We start from the raw sequence: 20,400 nt of genomic DNA on the forward strand, positions 1-20,400 counted from the left end.
GAATGTGTTTGTCATGCAGTATTTCCCATGATTTATGCTTGGCTGATTATTTCCGCCTGGTATTATTTAACATGTTCCTCTGTTCCTATTTCTTGTACATTGGCCGTTGCCATCTAGAGGCTTATCAGATCAGGTCAATTTTGGGGCGAGACCATTTCATAAGTGCTGCTGTTTACTGGGTTGTCTCTTTCTCGGACCATCTTTTGAAGGTGGATGTGATTTTCACAAACAGGCAAAAGCCAGCCCTAGCTGAGTCTAGTAAGCAGGGTGGGTGATCAAGCTGGAAAAATGATGGTTTGAGGTGAAAAACAAGGTGTGATCAAGTAATGAATGATTTTCTTGTGTGGCTGGTAAACTGGCCCTGAAGGAAATTCCGAAACTGTTCCAAAAATGTGCTGTGCACTGGCAGCGTCAAAGGCACAGCCACCGAGGGTGACTAACGCAAACGGAACAACAGTGACATTGATGGAGAAACTGTATGTTGGCTATAAAACCATCTTTGTTGTGTGGGTGGACATGCGTACTGTCCTTCTCTAGTCATTAGCTCCTCTTAAGAACCCCTAAATGTCTCAGTGTGCATCACACTTGTGCTTCAAAGTTGGAGCTCTTGCCGAAACGCCAGATCCACTTGTCTTAGGTCCATCGAACAACTCGGACGTGTTGACAAGATGCTGCTGGGTCCCACCCAGCCCCTCCCCAGCCCTGGCGTTTGCCTCATCTGCATTACTCGGCGAGAATGTGGTCAGGGCACCGCAGAAGTCAACAAAAGATGAGGAAGTACGGGGAGCCTCCTGCGCCGATCAGACAGACCAGCTCGGCCCTGAGCACCCGCAAAGCCGGAAGGCCCGGGCTATTTTGATGCCTCGCAGACTTCCCAGTTCCAAGTCAGCGGAACTCCCCGGGGCCACTGCTGGACGCCCCTTTTTTGTCTCGGCAGCCTCCGCCCAGCTACTCGCGAGCCCCGCCCCCCACACTAGGCCCGCCCCGTGACGCAAATCTGGGTGCGGCCAAGCGCCTTTGGGTAGACCTGCCTTGCTTCTGGGCCGACGCCTACTCCGAGCTCCTCCCACGCCCTCCGGCCTGGAGTTGGCGCCTGCGCAGCTCGGCTCGGCCCAGGTTGTCACCCCTCCCCCCTTCCTAGCAACCGTCGTCGCTCCTGCCTCTGCCCCTCGGCCGCTTTCGCGCACGCGTACCCCTTCGCCCGGCCCCGCCCTCCCCGTCACCCGTAACAACCACAGGAGCCTCGCTGGGCCCCTCCGGCTCCCGCCCCACGGCCCACTCCCCGGAACCGGCTGCTGAGCTGCCGCCGCCTGCAGTGGAACGGCGACGGCGCCGCGGAGCCGCCGGCATGAGCTACCCCCGCCGCCCCGCATCCCCGGCCCGGCCCTTCTGACAAGAGGTAGGCGCGCGTCTCCGTGGCGGGCTCCGAGCGCGCCCCCGGCCCGGCCCCTCCGGGAGGCGCGAGGCTCTCGCCTCCGCCTCCCCGCCTTGCCTACCCTTCCCCGGCCCCTCGGCTCCCCTCGGCTCTCCCCGGCTCCCCCCGGCTCCCCGACTCGGGAGCGGACTGTCTTCCCGCCCGCCTCCGGCCCGCCGACCCCCGCGCCGCTCCTACTGTATTGGTCGCCCCCTCCCCGCCTCCACCCGTCGATATTCCCACCCGGGACCCCTCCTGGGGGAAGCGGAGTTTGGGGTCCCAGCCGGCCTCTGGCGCACCTCCCCGGGTCGGCCGGAGCTGGGGGCCCGAGGGGCCGCCGCGCCGGACCCCCGGATCGAACGGAGGGCCCGGCTGCCCCTTGAGCCTGCTCGGGGTGGACTCACTGGGTTTGGCCATTGGCTAATTTTTAAGCACCGATTGTCATGCAGTAGAGGTTGCCCTGGTCCACGGTGCCACTTGGCGGTTGTAACTCCGGATTCCCACGTAGGACGTTTTTTCGGACCAGAGCATCGGAAGCTGGGAACTGGCAGGAGTTCAGAAGCTCGTGAATTAGCAGGTTCTCGAGCGTAGTCGCTTTGGGTTCTGCCGGGCAGCGGAATCCCGAATGGGTGTTACCGAGTCTTAACCGAGCATTACTTTTTTTTTTTTTACATTCTCCCCCCACCCCCTTTGATACTCCGTAATCACCCTCTCCTTCTGTGGGAGACACCCTAAAATTAATTTTCCTAATTAAAAATTTAAAAGGTCGTTGAATTCCTGCCGTGCACCGGCATTATCAGGTTGGCAAAACTAAATAGAACGCGGTCCCAGCGCACCAGGACCTGCCAGTCCCAGAATCAAGCTTATAGAACACGGTCCCAGCGCACCAGGACCTGCCAGTCCCAGAATCAAGATTAATGACAGCATTCCAGTTGATTGTGGTGGATTCAGGAGTTTGTCTCTGAGTCTCATGATTTTAGAGCTGGAAGTCTTTCAAGATTATCTCACCCCAAACCTCACTTTGCAGAGGTGGATCTGAGTCCGGGGGAAGTCAAATGACTTGCTTGAGGTCTCCCAGAGTTATTCTTTAGCAGTTTTCAGAGTGCCAGATATGGCTGTTTTCCGCCAGAACCTGTTCTCTCTGAGAGATATGCGAAACATACCAGAGGAGGTTCCAGACCTGTTTAAATGCAATAATATAGGTAGGAATCTTACGATATAAAACGTATCTTCGTAAAGTTTTCTTTTTTTACTGCTAGACTTTGGACTCCTTGAGGATATTACATTTTGTACTTCTGAATATCCTCTCACCATATTCAGCATAAAATAACATTCTTAATGATTATCCTCCGCAGGACAGGTAGGCTCTCTGGATTTATTTTTCTTCCTCCCTTTTAAATAGGGAAGTGAAGTCCCATAGAGGACTCCAAATAAAAGTGTGTTTTCAGAAAAATCCAGGTAGGCTGGGGCCAGTGTGTAAATGTGTCCCTGGCAGGAGGATTTCTGACTTTGAAGTAGGCTTCAGCACTTAGTTGATTGCTTCCTGATATTACAGCTGTTTGAGGCTGGAGAAGTCAGTGGAGCCTCTAGCCAGAGTGCTTGGTGGTATCTCTGCCATTTGAAGATAGATCCCTGAAGTTGTCTTTTAAAAAAAAAAAATAATAATAATTAATTAATTTAATTCTTGGCCGCGTGGGGTCTTAGTTGTGGCATGCGTGATCTTTGTTGCGGTGCACGGGCTTCTCTTTAGCTGTGGCGTGCGGGTTTTCTCTCTCTAGTTGTGGCACGCGGGCTCAGTAGTTGTGGTGCGTGGACTTAGTTGCCTCGCGGCCCATGGGATCCTAGTTCCCTGACCAGGGATGGAACGCACCTTCCGTGCATTGGAAGGCAGATTCTTTACCACCGGACCACCAGGGAAGTCTCTGAAGTTGTGGTCTTGCACTTAGAAAATGGGGATTGACAAGTTTCCTTTCAAAATAGCTTTTGAGGAATATCCCATAATTTGAGACACACTAGTGTTTTTTTCCACTTTTATTTTTGTGTGTCCTGGGCTTAATATCTTGAAGTGCCACCATTTTAATTTGGCTTCTAATGGAAGTTGTTGAAGAGAAAATGATTCAAGAACTAATTGTATGGGTTATCAGAATAATGGAATCATGACATCTCACTGCTGGAAAGGACCCAGGGCAGCCCCTGGAGAGGCGGTGAGGCAGGTAGGGCAATGGAGTCCTCCAGCCCTCAGACCAGAGCTGCTTCCCTCACTCCACTTGGGCTTTTCTCACCTTTTCTTACTGTCTTTATCGCCTTCCCTTGTCCTTCTATAATTAAGCCTCGTCTTTTGACTTTTGCGTGCATAGAATTACGACCCGCTGAGATTCCTTAGACTGTAGTATGTTGTGTAAATGCAGATTTAATTTTTTCTACATCATGTTTATTTATCACAAATGTTTGTGTTTTGCAGGTGTGAGAGGATTGCTGTTTTATTGCAATCATGGTGCAAAAATACCAGTCACCAGTGAGGGTGTATAAACACCCCTTTGAATTAATTATGGCTGTAAGTACTTTTCAGTTTACTCTTCAGCTTCTTATTTTTTTAGGTATTCAAATTTGGGGACCTGTTGCTCCACTTTTATTTGTTCTGTTTTTATGCTTTTGAACTTTATCGAATTTGTGAAATGTTTTTAAACTACAAGTCTCTGAAAATCAAAATCTGCATGTTTATTTTTAAAATAATTCACCTTAGGGTAATGTATGAATTTCAGTTAATTCTCCTTTTGAAAACACAGAAGTGGGATTGTGACTAAATAATTCTTCCTCTGGATTTTGCTCTTTTTTTGTTTGTTAAAGTAGAAAAGGGATGTGGAGGGCGGGTTTTTCCCTCTGCTGCTCATTTAGACTATGGATGAGTTCACCATATGGAACTGACACTATAGGATGCAGTTTAATTTACCAGATTCTAAGGACTCTGATGAATGAATTTCCTCCGCTAATATCAAATTCATAAGTCATATTAGAATTCTACAAATGGGTAACTAAAGTCTTAATTTTCTTTGTTACTGCCTAAAGAGTTTGGTTCAAAATAAGCATTTCACTAGAGGCAAAAAAATCCCCCAAAAACCCAAAACAAACTTTTTGCCAATCCCTTTAAGATTCGTATAAGGTATTCTTTCCTTTCCCCTCTCTTTTGTGTTATTGTTAAGGTGTAATATAAGTGGATGTACAGGAAGATGCCTCTGTTGTGAAGTATGCCCTGATGAAAGTGTCAGTCTGAACCGCGATGAGAAACCAGAGCCTTCCAGCCCGACGAGAGCCCCTCTGGGCTCCTCCTGGTCTCGCGTAGTTAGCCCCTACTCTGACTATGACACGGAGATGAATTTCTCTGTGTCTGTTCCGTGTATAAATAGAAACTCAGGTGTTTTTGCATATGGCTTCTTCCTGCTCAGCATTGTTTGTGAGATTTATCCAGATCAATTTAGTTTTGGAAAACAAAACAAAACTCAAGTCTTCTCAAGGGAACAATTTAGACTTAGGGCGTCTGTTTTTGAAATTGATGTATAATTTATAGACAGTGAAATGGTCACAGGTTTATAGTTTGATCAGTTTTCACTGAAGAGTGACACGCATCTCTGTCAAGATGCAGAACCTTTCCATCTGTTACCTCAGAAAGTTTCCTTGTGCCCCTTCTCCATCAGGTGTGAGGTTTGGGTTTTTTGTTGTTGTTGCGGGGGTACTCTTTAGTTCTGTATGTTCCTTCAATACTAGGACTGTTCAGTATTTTATATCTAGGGCTTATCAGAAAGGCTTGCTTCCTGTTTGCATGTTCTGGGTGCTGGTTTGGCATTTGGTCACAAGGAGCAGAGGCCCACTCCGGCCTGAGAGCGGGTATTGTCGGTGGAACACATGCTGTGTGCGATGAGATCGCGCAGAAATCCAAGAATGCGAGCCGGCAAGGCTGAGCTCCAAGAGCCCCGCATGGGCGGGTGGTTCCTGGCAGCAGTTGTCCCCGGAACTCACCCCCCCCCCCGCCCCCCGCCCCGGGCTCTGCCTCCTCCATCTGCCTCTCCCCCCACCACCACCAGGCTGCTTTGCTCTCTCCTGCCTTTCCCTCCCCTGCGCCTTCAGCTCCTGTGCTTTTTCAGCTGGTCATAACCCCTCTGGCTCCAGTTTGCCTTTGTGGCATTTCTTGTTGCCTTCTTTCAGTTTCTAAGTGACCGGTTCTTGTCACATTTCCTAGTTCAGATTCTAGAGAGACTAGATCTGGTCCTTCCCCCTGGGCCCAGGAAGTCGGTTGCTGGCCGGCCTGTGGGTTCCTTGTGGGGCTTGGTCACCTATCCCTTTTCGGTTGGCAGCGGCTGGTGGCGCTGGGGGATTGGTGTGGGGCCGTGGAGGGCAGTGAGCCCGGGAGGTGCCCGGGAGTGGAGCGGGCAGGCATGAGACTGGTGTCTTATGTTTTCCAGAATGCTAAGGACGATTTTAAAATCTTGATGCAACCCTGATCATTTGAGGCAAAGACTAATCTCTTATGCAGACACTAGCTTTAATAAAGAGGTATTTTGATTGTCTAATGTTCAGCTTCCTTATTTTCCTTTCTTTACAGCTTTCAAAATGGTACAGTTTGCCTTGCCACTTTTATGCATGGATTTACAGAAGAAATTGAAATTGAAATTCTCAGCCACCCCTCAATCTTTTAAAATTAACTGATTTTTCACTTGCTTTTGTTTTAAGCAGTAGTAAATTTTTTTTGAGTTGTTAGAAATTATTTTTTAATCTGAAAATGAAATGTTACCTTTTTCCTTCCAGAATTAGAGACAGACGTGCATGTTCATTAAGCCTGTAGTGATTTTTGTGGTGCCACTTGCCGCTTTTCTGATTGTAATTGCACAGCATAAAATCCTCAGTATTTTCCTTGCTCTGTTTTTTCTCTTGTTGATGAAAAACAGTGGTATAAAAGAGTTACTCTAAAAACGTTCTTTTCATTTCATTCAGGATGAGCAAAGAGGTATATAGTTAATGCAAGAACGGAACTATAGCTTCAACAGAAATATTTTTGAGAACCTCAAAAAGTGACTGTGCTTCAGTAATCACAGCATGTGACAGTGACAGAAGTGTTCGTCAGGTGATCAGCTTGTGGTATTGCCAGGTGGATCCAGGTCCTAATTTACAGGGTCCTGTGATGACCGCTGGCGGAGATGCTGTCGTTCACTTAAGGCCTTTGTTTTAACCAAGAGTTTTGTTGTAATTTAGGATTGCCAGGATATGCTGAGGTAGGAAGTGCCTATGTCAGTAGGTATACAGTGGGTATCAAGTATGTTAATTGATTTTGATTGATTTAATGACAACTGATGATTTGTTTTGGGGTCAATATACTGGTAGAATTAAGAAATCATGTAAATGTTAATGGTAAACAAAAAGAATTGAAGTGAAGGTGTTTCAGGAGGCATTTGTGGCATCTGAGGGACATTCTGTTGTTAGATGTGAGCCCAGAAACAATTGTTGGAGCTTCAGTGAGTTGAGAAGTCCCCCAGCTCAGCCCCCTTTGAGGGTGAGGCATCTGAGCCTCAGAGAAGTTAAAGCTTCCACAGTTAGCTGAGGTAGAGAGTTCGGTGTTCTTTTTATCATAATGTGTACCCTGGAATGTGTTATGAGGGTTCTTGTCCTTGAAGATGTCTGTGACCTTTCCAAGCTCAACCAGAAACATTTCCTGGGGCTGCTCTGCCTGACTTGTGGGAGGAGAACTTAATCAGTGAAGAACATTCCAATGGATTGTGCCTTCAAGGATCTGTGGTCTCACCCGGGCCTAGTGAGGTGCCCGCCGAGAAGGGGCTTAAGGTGGGAGGCGTGGTTCCGAGATGCTTGGGTTTGAGTGTTTCATTTTGAAATTTCTGAGGTAAAATACAAATTTTGAAACTTTCAGCTTTCTCCCTCCTGGTGTTCATGGCCCTTTCATAAAGGACACAGAGGGAGGACGAAGGAGAGAGAGTCCATGGAACAGAGTAAAGTGCAGAGGCAGGGGGTCGGGGCACGGGCCGAGGCCTCTGTGGTCACAGTGGCGGGGGAGGTGAGGACCTGTCTCTGATCCTTTTCTCGCCTGGGGACAGCTGCCGTTGGGACTAGTTGGAGCGCGTGACAGGAGAGGCCCCACTGCTCTCTGTGACGTGCCACGAGTCGCTGCCTTGTCCAGCCCCGTTTCTAGTGGGCTTCCTGTCATCCGACGGATTTGGTCACGTCGCTCTCTCCTCTCCGCACCCGCACAGTCTCCCTGTTCTCTCCATCCTGTCATCGTGCTCCCAGACCCCCTTGGCCATCTGTATCCCTAGCAGGTGCATCTTTTAGATTGTGCCCTCAAGTCACATCTCTGTCCCTTTCTCTCCTGAGCACCGCCTTCGGTCCAGCCTTTGGAGGGCATGACCAGAGCTGTTATTTTCTTACTTACACATGCCTCCCTCTGGTCCGTACTGTGTTCTCCTGCCAGACACTGTTTCCACTTGTCAGCCCTCTGTTGAAGTGATCTCTTATCAGTCATATCCGTTCTAAACTGCTTTGCTTTTTCCTCAGGGCCCTTATGTCCTACCCTCTCTGTTTAAGCTTATTTCATAATTATGCAAACTTCCCAGCATGAATGTTTACCTCTATTCTGTGCTGTCCCTGTTTGCCACTCGGTGTCTTTTCCTGCCCCCACCCTTTCTTTTGACACTTCCTTCCCCGCGTTAGATGCTCACCTTCCCCAGCTGTCTGATCCTACTCCTACTGGCCCACCTGCTTCCCTGATGCTGCTCAGAAGCCCTTCGCGTTTCTCTCCCTTTCCTCCGACTCCTCCTTAACGGTGTAGTCAGTGGCAGGTGATTAGTTTCTTTTATTCTCTATTTTGTATGTTCCTCGAGGGCAGAGGCTTTGTTTTTTCCCTTGTTCCCTCCAGCTTCGGTACCAAGCACATAGCGGGCACTCAGATATCTTTGATCAGCTGGTGTCTGTTCACTTGAGCTTTTCGTGTGAGGATATGGGAAGTGGGTTTGGTGGCTGAAGCTCAGATCTGCGGCCTGTCTTCAGACAAGGGATTTATGTTTTCTCCACGGAAAAGAGGTAACATGCTCTGACCCTTCAGTTAACCAATGTCTCCCTTAGGAGCAAAGCCCTTTTGTGATGAAGTTGGCTTTTTTTTTTTAACAACTTCATAAATTATGCAAAACCCATTTGATAAATTTCGTAGTAGTTTAAGTGATGTACTTTTACGAGTTGAGTAACCGAAAAGCCCTCTTTGCAAGCGTGTGGTTGCTGATTGAATGGCCCCCAGAACAACATTTGCTTCTGCTCTTTTCATTCTCTTGTTTGTTTCGTTCTCTGGTTTTTTCCGTTCATTTTCTCTTTCCTCAGATACCTCATGTCTTCCCACCAAGACTAGAGGATGAAGGGAGGAGAAAGAGATTTGATGTGATACTAGATGCAGAGCTGGGCCCCGCCACAGACGTGCTCTGTAACCTAGTGTCTAGGCTGGTCACTAGTGGAGACTGTTGTGAGGACGTGATAGAACTAAGCAGACCACAGACGTGACGGTGGGTGAGGCAGGGCCTGGAAACATCCACAGCCTCCCCCATCCCTTTCTGACAGCCAGCCCCTGTCCCGCTCCCAAATACAAGGTGAAATGAATCAGCAGAGTCATATGCTGGCATATAAACTCTGAATGTGTGTCTCTTTTAGATGAAATAGACATTTGTATTTATATTTAAGCTTTATTTCATCCATTCACAGTTTATACATCAGGACAGCTGGGAAGATATGTGGGGGACCCCGGCGTAGGCTCGTGTATTGCAGCGCAGTCTGAGGGGAGCCTCACACCAAGGGCAATCAAGTTGGCTCTTTCTGGGGCGGGGGCGGGGGCGAGGTGCACAGAAATCCGAGCAGCAGAGCGCTTCCCAAGGAGGGCCCCCCATGCAGCCCTTTCCAGATTGTTCCTCTGTTGGTTGGGGTCCTGCCGGAGCCCGGCTTGCTCTGCCTTCTTGCTCCGAGGCGGCTGGCTGCCTCCTGAAGCCCCTGTGTGTTCACCCACCCCTTCCTCCGTGCCTGAAGATATTGGGAGCCCCAGTCTCCTTTCCTCTGATTTTGTTTTCTTCCTCTGACCTGAGTCCCATGCATATTGTGTTTTTACCTTTATTTCAGTTACGAAATATTTTCATTCCATCTTTTGCTTTTCTTTTCGAAGCACATCCTCTTCCTCTCATCCTAGATTTTATCCCTGGGCCTTTTTGTAGTTTCCAGGTTTCTGATGGTTAGGTGTGATGTTGAAATACATCTTTTTCATTAATTGAGGTATTGTTAGATCTTCAGTGAGCCTAATATGCAATAGAATTTGTTTTTACTCAAAGGAATAAGCAGTCTGCATTTTGGGGTCGCTAACTTTTAAAACCAGTTTTATTCAGTCTAGGAGTGAAGGGAAATGGTCCAGTTTCTCTAATGTTATATTAAGGATCCTGGACAGTTTTTAGTGGGGGAGGTTGTACTCTTTTCATTTATCAAGTTTTTGAATGCCATAGTGTAAATGCTATTGCATTTAATCAAAGCTGGGATTGTAGTCAGACGTGCTTAGCTTTGAAAATGAGCAATTATGGTGTACTTCCATTGTACACTATTTTGTACAGAACCAGGCATTTTCCATTCTCTTAAACCCACTCTCCCAATACATTATGCACTCTGAATTACTTTTAATGTGCTAGGGTGAAGGCAGTTATGGTTCAGTAGGAGATATTTCAAGAAGAAATAAAGCAGGATCTGATTCAGCTCCTTGCCTCTTTGATTTACCTGTTTTTGTCTAAAAAAACAAACAGGTAAACCCTGTATTATGGAAAATTTCAAGCATACAGAAGTAGAGAGAAAGGTACCCATGGCCCAGCTCCAAAAGCATCAACATTTTGCCAATTTGTTTCATCTGCTCTCCCCACTTTTTCCCCCGCTGGTGTATGTAAAGCCGATTTCAGGCATCTTGTCAGTTCATCCCAAAACACTTCAGCATGCACCTCAAACTATAAGGACCTTTTTCTTTTTAAAAGGTAACCTCCGTGTCATTATCCACCCGGCAAGAGTACTGATAATTCCCTGATGTCATCCAATAGCAAGTCCATGTTCAGACTGTCTCAGCTGTCTAAAACAATGTCTTTTTCTTTTAAATTTAATTTATTTTTGGCTGCGTTGGGCTTCGTTGTTGCGCATGGGCTTTCTCTACCTGCGGCAAGCGGGGGCTACTCTTTGTTGCTTTGCACAGGCTTCTCATTGTTGTGGCTTTTCTTGTTGCGGGGCACGGGCTGTAGGCGTGCGGGCTTCAGTAGTTGTGGCACGTGGGCTCAGTAATTGTGGCATGCCGGCTCTAGAGCGCAGGCTCAGTAGTGGTGGCACATGGGCTTAGTTGCTCTGTGGCATGTGGGATCTTCCCGGACCAGGGCTCGAACCCGTGTCCCCTGAATTGGCAGGCAGATTCTTAACCACTGTGCCACCAGGGAAGCCCCTTAAGCAATGTCTTTTTATAACTTGTTTGGATCGTGCTTCAAATAAACCTTTGTGTTTGGTTATTATGTTTCTTCAGCCTCCTGTGTTCCTTTACATCCTCCTTTTCCTTTGTTTCCTTTCCTGCCATGGCTTTGTTACAGAAACTGGGTCACTTGTCCTTTTCAATTACCTTAACCTTTTGCTGATTTAATTGTTCATGACGGCAAATAGGCACAGGGAGTACACACAGGCCTGAGATCAATCAGTTCATCTACTTTTTAGCAGCTCTGTTTAAACATTCCCTGATAGAGATTGAAGTGAGTGGTTAAAACCGGCTGCTCCTTTTTCGTCCTGGTGATTATCCTTTGTAATTTTGAGTTGCAAATAGGATGCAAAACATTTTTTTCCCAAATTAAACTGGGTTTTTCCATTTATAGTTACTTTGTAACCCACTTCATTGATCCTACTGTTTATAGTGAGCAGTTGAAAGGAGCTAATTTATTGGCAGGTCTGATTAAGAGGGTTTCTGTGTAGCGTCTGCTGTGAGCGCTTGGGGACCCCTGAGGTGGTGGGGGTGGCAGTGGTGCTGGCCAGTCCTTTGTGCTTCTTTCATTAGAGCCCCGGATAGGGATGTCGGTCTAGTTGGGGAAGTGCCCACAGAGAAATTCACTGAAGAGAGGATTTGCCTTGGCAGGTGTGATAATTGATCTTTCTATCTTGATTTTTAACCTGTGCGAGAGTGAAACTGACAATTTTATATACTTCTAGTGGAATAATTTTACATGTTGCAACAGAAAGCATGTATCGCATTACAGTTCTCTTGAAAGGTACAATTTGATGTTAGGAGTACTGGCCTTGGTTTTGTTTTTCATATGTAGGTTTATGTAATTATCACTCTGTAAGATAATTGCTATATATATCGTGATATGTACTGAATCCTTTTTCCATTCCGAAGTCCGCCACGAGTATTTCATAGATCTCTCCTACATGGTTTTGCACTAGAGTATCCCTAGTGCATTGTTCACATGCATAGTGCAGATCTGAGTGATTGACAAGTGTCCAGTTCTAAATGTCTCGCATGTTTGATTAGACGGCTGGTGGTAGCTCTCTTCCTCTCGGGTCTCTGGCCCTCCCTCTGGTTGCCCTTGCTTTTGTTACTCCACCTACCTCCTTGCCTTCTTGGGTACAGATGGACTCTTCCTTTAATGATAACTTGTTTTGCTATTTTGAGACCCCCTAGTTGAATATTTTGTGTTTTCTGGACATCACAGGTGTTTTAATTGGTAATTAATGCTATTTTAGGAATATCCAGCTCTCTCTCACCCGACATCTCTTCCTGGGCAGCCTCATTTAAACCCATGGCTTCAACCGTCACTTTATAAACCACAGCTCTGAAAGCTTATCTTAAGCCTACACGCAGGAGCTTCCAGATTTCCAGCCAGCTCCCTGCCAGGACATCTCCACCTGGCCATTTCAAGGCAGGTTTAGTACATCTGAAACAGAGTCCACACTTTCCTTCTGCCCCACAAAGAGCACACCAACAGAAAACACACACACACACACACACACACACACACACACACTAAAATTCCTCTGAAAAGCTCTACTTTTCCTCCAAGCTGCTGCTTCTGATGAGCGCCACTGCCACGTGCCCAACCCTCAGACCCGGAACCCAGACATCCCTGACAGCCCCCCTCCCCCCTCAGCCCTGGTGATGGCTGGACCCTTGCCAGTTGAGGAGGTCTTCTGACCTGGGTCTGAATCTGCTCCTTTGACCCTGTTGGCTCAGCCTCAGATCACAGCTCGTCCCTTCACGTCCAGGTCCCTGCAGTGACCTACGGGCTCTGCATCTCAACCCTGTCTCTCCCACCCGCTCTTTCTGAGGGTTGCTGCCGCCCAGTCTTCCAGTTGTACATCTGACCATGTCACTTGCTAGTTTAAAATTCTCAAGTGGCTGCACCTCACCTCCGAGACAAATTTGGACCCTTTAGCTCCATCCCGGAGCCCTTCTCCTTCTACCTCTTAAGGTCTTCTCGTAGCCTTGTCTCCGCAGGCGAGACCCTCACGTGCTCCCCGCTCGAGTTCTGTAGGGTCACTGGCTGCTTCCCAAGTGTGCCATTCTGCTTCCTGGCCTTCGTGCCTGGAGGGCCTTTCTCCATCCTTCTCACTGGTCAGATCCTGTTCTCAGAGGAGTTCCTGCTCTGGGCCCTGGTGTCCCACTGTCACCTCGCCGGTCCCTGCCTTCCTGGAGTCGCTAGGCTTGTCACCTTCCCTTACACTCGAGCATCTTGAGGGTGGGAGCCAAATGTTCTGCTTTTTACCCTGAGCATAGAGGAAGGCCCCAGAAATTGATGTGTCTAAAGAATAAGCGAGGGCTTCCCTGGTGGTGCAGTGGTTGAGAGTCCGCCTGCCCATGCAGGCGACACGGGTTCGTGCCCCGGTCTGGGAAGATCCCACATGCCACTGAGCGACTGGGCCCGTGAGCCATGGCCGCTGAGCCTGTGCGTCCGGAGCCTGTGCTCCGCAACAGGAGAGGCCACAACAGCGAGAGGCCCGCGTACCGCAAAAAAAAAAAAAAAAAAGAATAAGCGAGTCCTGGGATGCGTGCTCTCGCTTCCTGCATGACTCTGCTTCTGGCAGTGAAAATTTCAACGAAAGGTCACATTGGAACATACTCTTTTGGTTGGATTTACTGCTTATACTTATATCGTGTTTTGAAGGAATCTGATGCAAATTGGTTTTTGTAAGTAAAATAGGGTTTATGATCAGTGAACTGAAGCCTATAATTACTATAGTTGACTGACAAACGTGTCCTGGTTTATGTATCACTTGGTGTTTGAGTGGCTTTTTTCGCATAGCAATGAATGCCAAGTATATAAAAAATTTTGTTTCTGTGGTTCTACAGAACATAAAATTCATTTAAAAATTCTTGACTCTGATAGAATAGTATTCTAATTTTCTTTTTGAGATCTCTACAGGTTTAAACCTGAGAGGTTGGTGATGCATGACTCTTCTTTTCTTTTTTTTTTTTTTTCCGGTATGCGAGCCTCTCACTGCCGTGGCCTCTCCCGTTGCGGAGCACAGGCTCAGACGCGCAGGCTCAGCGGCCATGGCCCACGGGCCCAACCGCTCCGCGGCATGCGGGATCCTCCCGGACCCGGGCACGAACCCGCGTCCCCTGCATTGGCAGGCAGACTCTCAACCACTGCGCCACCAGGGAAGCCCTGACTCTTTTTCTTAATGAATAAGTTACTCTGTAACATAAGGTGGTCCTAATCATAAAATGTGTGTTTTTCTTTTTGCTTGTTTAATGCCTATATATGTTTTAAAAACCAAGTCCAGAACTAAAAGCTACAGGTACATATTTTAAGAAGTAAATTGATTTAAGAGATGGTTGCATTGCAGGATATATGCTATTAATATTGAGAAAGCTCTTCCCCAGATGCATGTTATCTTCATTTTACTGAACACAGAGTTGGTTTAGAATGCAAATTCTAACAGTTCTAAATTCTGATTCTTTACTGAATCAGGATTTCTGGGGGCAGGCCCAGCAGTCTGGTTTCACAAGCCCTGGAGATGGTTCTGATGCCTGCTTGGGTTTGAGGACCACTGGTTTAGATGTCCTTAATTTGGTTTGTAGTAAATGGAATAGGAAGAAAGGAAGTTGGTTTCAGTTATAACTTTTTTTAATTTAAAGATTTTGAAAGGATAGATTATTTAACAGTTGTGTAACAGAGACTCTTGTTACATTTTGTTTTCTTTTGAAGGATTGAACGTACACTAAAAGGAGACTGTTTGCTTTGTGTGCTTCTCCAGACTGCTGTTCTTGAGTTTATTTAGTGATACCAAAATTATATTAACAAGCATGTGCTTCCTTGAACTGGTCTTAACTGAATTATTTGTATGGCTTTATTTGCTAATTTTCAGGTGGAGTAGATTTGCACTTTTTTTTATGTGGTAAAATATACATGACATAAAATTTACCATTTTAACCAGTTCCAAGTGTACAGTTCGGTGGTATTAAGTACATTCACATGTTGTACAGCCATTGACACCATCCATCTGCAGAACATTTGCATCTTCCCAAGCAGAAGTTCTGTCCCCATTGGACACTAACTCCCCTCCCCCTCCCCCACCCCCAGCCCCTGGTACGCCCCACCCCTTTTCTACTTTCTGTTTCTATAGATTTGACTATTCTAGATACCTCACATAAGAGAAATTACACAACGTTTGTCCTTTTTTGACTTGCCTATTTCACTTAGCATAATGTCTTCACAGTTCGTTCTTGTTGTAATGTGTCAAAAGCTTTTTTCTTTTTTAAAGTTGAATAATCCCACATATGCGTGTATATATAGATATACACACTACAATTTGTTTATCCATTCATTCATCAGTGGACAATTGGATTGCTTCCACCTTTTGGCTATTGTGTTTACTGTACATTTTTAAAGTCTAGTTTTTGACTATTATGTCAAGCAAAAATAAGTGCATATCTCTCTAGGTTTATTTTTTGGTCTTTTATATTTGATAGATTCCAGATCCAAAAGACAAGTTCCTTGAGGAGTTCAACCACTGTATTTCATTCCACCTGTTCAAAATAGATCTTTAAAGTTACATCTCATGATTGCCACTGCTGTTAGTTTCTTAACAAAGGAAGAAGAGCATCTGAAAGTAGATGTAGAATGATGAGCTGGGGGGCATGCACTGAAACAGAATGGGGGCTCCTGCCATAAAGGAAGGGAAGTGGTAGAGAAAACAGAACCGAACACGTCAAGGTCTGTGAGGTACAACTTGTGTCATAGGCGTTTAATAAGCAGCGCTTGATAGATATTTTCCTGATACAGTAACCCGACTCCTACTATCAGCCTACTGACGATAGATTTTTTATTCTGGTTCATGAGACCGGATAATATTTCCATGGCTCATTACATTCTTTTATGTGGGCAAACACATGGCATCTTTAAAAGCTGACAGCTGCAGGTCCCTGGAATATCAAATGCTCTTCTGAAGTCCACGAATTTATTTTTTACACTCTGGAAAGTAAAACAGTTCTCTGCCAAATACAGCTTAATTTGAAGAAGAATATGCAAAACTGCTATTTTTATTGTCACATATACTCAGTTTGCTCTCTAGTAGACAAAAGATTTCATGGATTAGGAATATTTTTGGAAAATCATGGCATGTTTTGGATTCCATTGGGTCACGGATCAGTCATGTGACTGTTTCAAAGACAAAAAACGAAGAGAAGAGAAACCCTTCATAGCACTCCAGACATTCTTGTTTGCCTAGGACTTAAGTAACTGTGGTCTGTGAAACATTTGACCTTCAAGATTTATTGACAGAGACAAGATATCTTAAGTGTAAAGATGTACTTAAAGATGTGTGTACCTCTATTTTTTCTGACTATTATCCTTTAATTCTCTAACATGATTGGTTAATGTTGTGCTTTTATTTATCTATCTATCTATCTATCTATTTATTTATTTATTTTGCGGTACGCGGGCCTCTCACTGTTGCGGCCTCTCCTGGACACGCAGGCTCAGTAGCCATGGCTCACGGGCCCAGCTGCTCCGCGGCATGTGGGATCTTCCTGGACCGGGGCACGAACCTGTGTCCCCTGCATCGGCAGGTGGACTCTCAACCACTGCACCACCAGGGAAGGCCTTGTGCTTTTATTTTGATAATTGAAAAAAATAAACACATTGAGATCATCTGGATACCTATCATATTCATAGCTAAGTGCTATTAGACAGTATATGTTTTCTTTTAAGTTTATTTTGGGGGCACCAAACAGTACTTTTTTCTTTTTATTGAGGTATAGTTGATTTACAATGTTGTGTTAGTTTCTGGTGTACAGCAAAGTGATTCAGTTATACGTATATATATTCTTTTTCATATTTTCCATTATGGTTTATTACAAGATATTAAATATAGTTTTCTGTGATATACAGTAGGACATTGTTGTTTATCTATTTTATATATAGTAGTTTGTATCTGCTAATCCTAAACTCCTAATTTATCCCTCCTCCACCCCCTTTCCCCTTGGGTAACCATAAGTTTGTTTTCTATGTCTGTGAGTCTGTTTCTGTTTCATAAATAAGTTCATTTGTGTCGTATTTTAGATTCCACATATAAGTGATGTCGTATGGTATTTGTCTTTCTGTTTCTGACTTACTTCACCTAGTATGATAATCTCTAGGTCCAAGCATGTTGCTGCAAATGGCATTATCTCATTCTTTTTTATGGCTGAGTAGTAGTCTATTCTGTGTGTGTGTGTGTGTGTGTGTGTGTGTGTGTGTGTGTGTGTGTGTGCGCGCGCGCGCATAAACACACGCCACATCTTCTTTATCCATTCATCTGTCGATGGACATGTAGGTTGCTTCTATGTCTTGGCTATTGTAAATAGTGCTGTGGTGAACATTGGGGTGCATGTATCTTTTTTTTTTTTGCAGTACGCGGGCCTCTCACTGTTGTGGCCTCTCCCGTTGCGGAGCAAAAGCTCCGGACGTGTAGGCTCAGCGGCCATGGCTCACGGGCCCAGCCGCTCCGCGGCATGTGGGATCTTCCCAGACCAGGGCACGAACCTGTGTCCCCTGCATCGGCAGGCGGACTCTCAACCACTGCGCCACCAGGGAAGCCCATCTTCTTTTTTAAATTTTATTTATTTATTTTATTTTTGGCTGCGTTGGGTCTTCGTTACTGTTCACGGGCTTTCTCTAGTTGTGGTGAGCGGGGGCTACTCTTCGTTGCGGAGCGCAGGCTTCTCATTGCGGTGGCTTGTCTTGTTGTGGAGCACGGGCTCTAGGCGCGCGGGCTCAGTAGTTGTGGCTCGTGGGCTCTAGAGTGCAGGCTCAGTAGTTGTGGCACGGGCTTCATTGCTCTGCGGCATGTGGGATCTTCCTGGACCAGGGCTCAAACCCGTGTCCCCTGCATTGGCAGGCGGATTCTTAATCACTGCAACGCCAGGGAAGTACCTATATGGATAGTTTGAATTTTATAATTGTATGAGTTTTTGCCCAGTTTGTTTGTATGTATTTAAGTAACATTACAGTAAAAATAACTGGTTAACATTAAAGGTCCAAGGAAACTTTTATCTTTTAAAAGGGGTTTTTGTACGTTACTCAAACCGTTTCTCTGAGATAGATTTTGCTACACTTTCATGAATCCAAGTCAGTTAGGTCCTTAAATTGGGTTTTGTTTGACACTCAGCCAAGGTTGAAACCAACCTGAGGGTGGGGAGGGAGATAAACATTCACTTGAGGGAATTGTTGGCTCAACTGTTTTCAGTGATAGTGGGCAGACCTTTTGCACGATGGATCAGGAGTCACAGTTCTTTGACTTAAAATTGAGTATTGACTGGCAAGGCTGAGAATAGAAAATAGGGAGAGCACTGTCTTCAGCTTCCGGGTCTGACTTAAATCTGTGGAAATTAACACAGCATAAACATTTTGATTCTGCTGTGTCACCATACAGGGGAATGGTGGGGGAAAAAATATCTTTTTATGTTTTTGTGATTCTCATGGTCATGTTTGCTTTTCATGAAGGAAATTTTAGATTGTGAATGGCCCTCAAATGCAGCTGTATCATGTTTTTAACTTAAAGCTTTAAGCTTTTAAGGCAATTTCGTTGGAGAATGTTAGTCATGTAATGGGAAGGCAAAATAGGCCTGGATGCCACAGGGGGATGGGAGACAATTTCAAAACGAGTTCTGCCTTCAGGAGTCTTCTTATCTTATCTCCTGGAGGGGACTGGTAGGGCATTCCTCTGTGCTAGGCCTTGAGCACACAGTGGGCAACCGACAGCATACAGCCCCTTGAGGAGACCTGGTTGCCTGGGCCCCTGTGCGCACACGGGGGTCTCACAGCTGAACCACCATTTAAGAAACACTTAAAGAACGTCTAAAAGACCTAAGAGTAATGACGAGCATGTATTGGGTGCTGTATGCCAGTGTCTCATTCATTGCTCACACTGGCTTTGTGGGGTAGGCTCTTCTCCCCTCTCCTCCCCCCCCTTTTTTGAGATATAATTGATATATAACATTGTATTCACTTAACAATGTAATGATTTATGTACGTATTGTGAAATGATTACCCTAAGTTTAGTTGACATCCATCACCTCACAGTTACACATTTTTTTTTCTTGTGATGATAACTTTTAAGATCTCTTACCAACTTTCAAATGTCCAATACAGTATAGTTAACATCCCCAGGACTTACTTAGCTTATAACTGGAAGTTTGTACCTTTGGGATAGGCTCTTCTCTTAATCCACTTTACAAATGAGAAAACTGAGATTTAAATTGCTTGCCAAGTAACCATCCCTGCCCTGGTTGCCTCGCCCACTGACCGTGGTGCAGACGGCCCAGGTGGCATGGCTCTGATCCGGTTGCATGTAAGCCCAGACTGCCTGCAGCTGGCTCGCCTCCAGGCAAACCCGATCTCGCCCCTCCACAGGCAGCGCTCAGACCCTTGGCTTTCCTGATTCTGGACAGGGCGAGTTTGCAGTCTTTGCTTTGCGGTTCCTCCCCAGTCCTCTTCCCCCAGCCTCATTCTCCCTATGATCTGTCTGTGTCTGACCTGGTTCCCAGCTGGGCAGTAAGCTTTCCCCCTACTGCTCCATCTTTGGTGGCTCGCAACCTTTCTTGCTCTTTTCTGTAACAGAAGGCTGGCGCTTGTAAGTGGTACCACTGAGATTCAAATCAAGGCCTGGTGATACTCCAGCCCAGGCTCTCTGTTGGCTCTGCCGTGTAGCTCCTTGGTTTGTGTCTGAGTCCTGAAGTGACAGTGCTGGAGGAGAGGAGGGAAAGGGCGCTGTTGTGTAGTTGAGGTGAATACCTGGTAATTGGGTGGTAGGGGTGGCAGGGAGGGAGTGGACGGCAAGTTGCTAGGAGCTCTGAGTTTAAAATAGTGTGAGGCCATGAGTGCTGGCGCCCTCGGGTAGTCAGTTGTGCAAGGTTACCCAGAGAAGGCTTTTGTCCTTGGAACAGTAGATGACGTTCCAGGATTGTGGGAACAGCAGTCTGATGTTTACGTTCATTCAGGCCATGATGGGAGCTGAGCAATTCGTTTCCTGACGCGAGTTCTTTCCCTTCCAAGTATACTGTGTTTCTTCATTCTGTGGAAAGCGTTAATACCATTAGCATTAAGCCTGATTCAGGGCTACCTGTAACCCTAACCTTTCAGAGAACATCTTGTTCCTCAGCAACTTCCCTTCCCCCCATTTATTTTATGAAAGTTCTCTTCCCAGCTTTGGTCATTTATCTTTGGGGCCATATTTTCTGCTTCTAGCAACTGAGTATAGTATATTTAGCTAATTAATGAGTTATATAACTAAATCCATGTGTTTCTTGTATTTCATATTACAGAGGGAATATTTTACTCAGTGCCTAAATTGAAATAGTATCATTTCTATCTTTATCCCCTCTTGGCTTTTTCTTTTCCTTAAAGAAGGAAGGAGACCTATATGATATTACTTACACCGAGTTCCTTTTTTTTTTTTCAGTTGGCTAATTA

General features: G+C 45.9%; 1 protein-coding gene across 1 annotated transcript in view; it reads left to right on the forward strand.

The window, feature by feature from the left end:
• The first annotated feature begins 1,234 nt into the window (after positions 1–1,234).
• Positions 1,235–20,400, forward strand: part of SEC14L1 (SEC14 like lipid binding 1) — a 52,011-nt gene continuing 32,845 nt past the window's right edge. The window contains exons 1-2 of the mRNA XM_059997917.1: positions 1,235–1,399; positions 3,876–3,968. Of these exons, the coding sequence (XP_059853900.1) occupies positions 3,906–3,968 (63 nt within the window). The 5' untranslated portion in view covers positions 1,235–1,399; positions 3,876–3,905. The remainder of the gene's footprint in view (positions 1,400–3,875; positions 3,969–20,400) is intronic.

This window comes from Delphinus delphis, chromosome 19 (genome assembly GCF_949987515.2).
Source record: "Delphinus delphis chromosome 19, mDelDel1.2, whole genome shotgun sequence".
Taxonomy (NCBI): domain Eukaryota; kingdom Metazoa; phylum Chordata; class Mammalia; order Artiodactyla; family Delphinidae; genus Delphinus; species Delphinus delphis.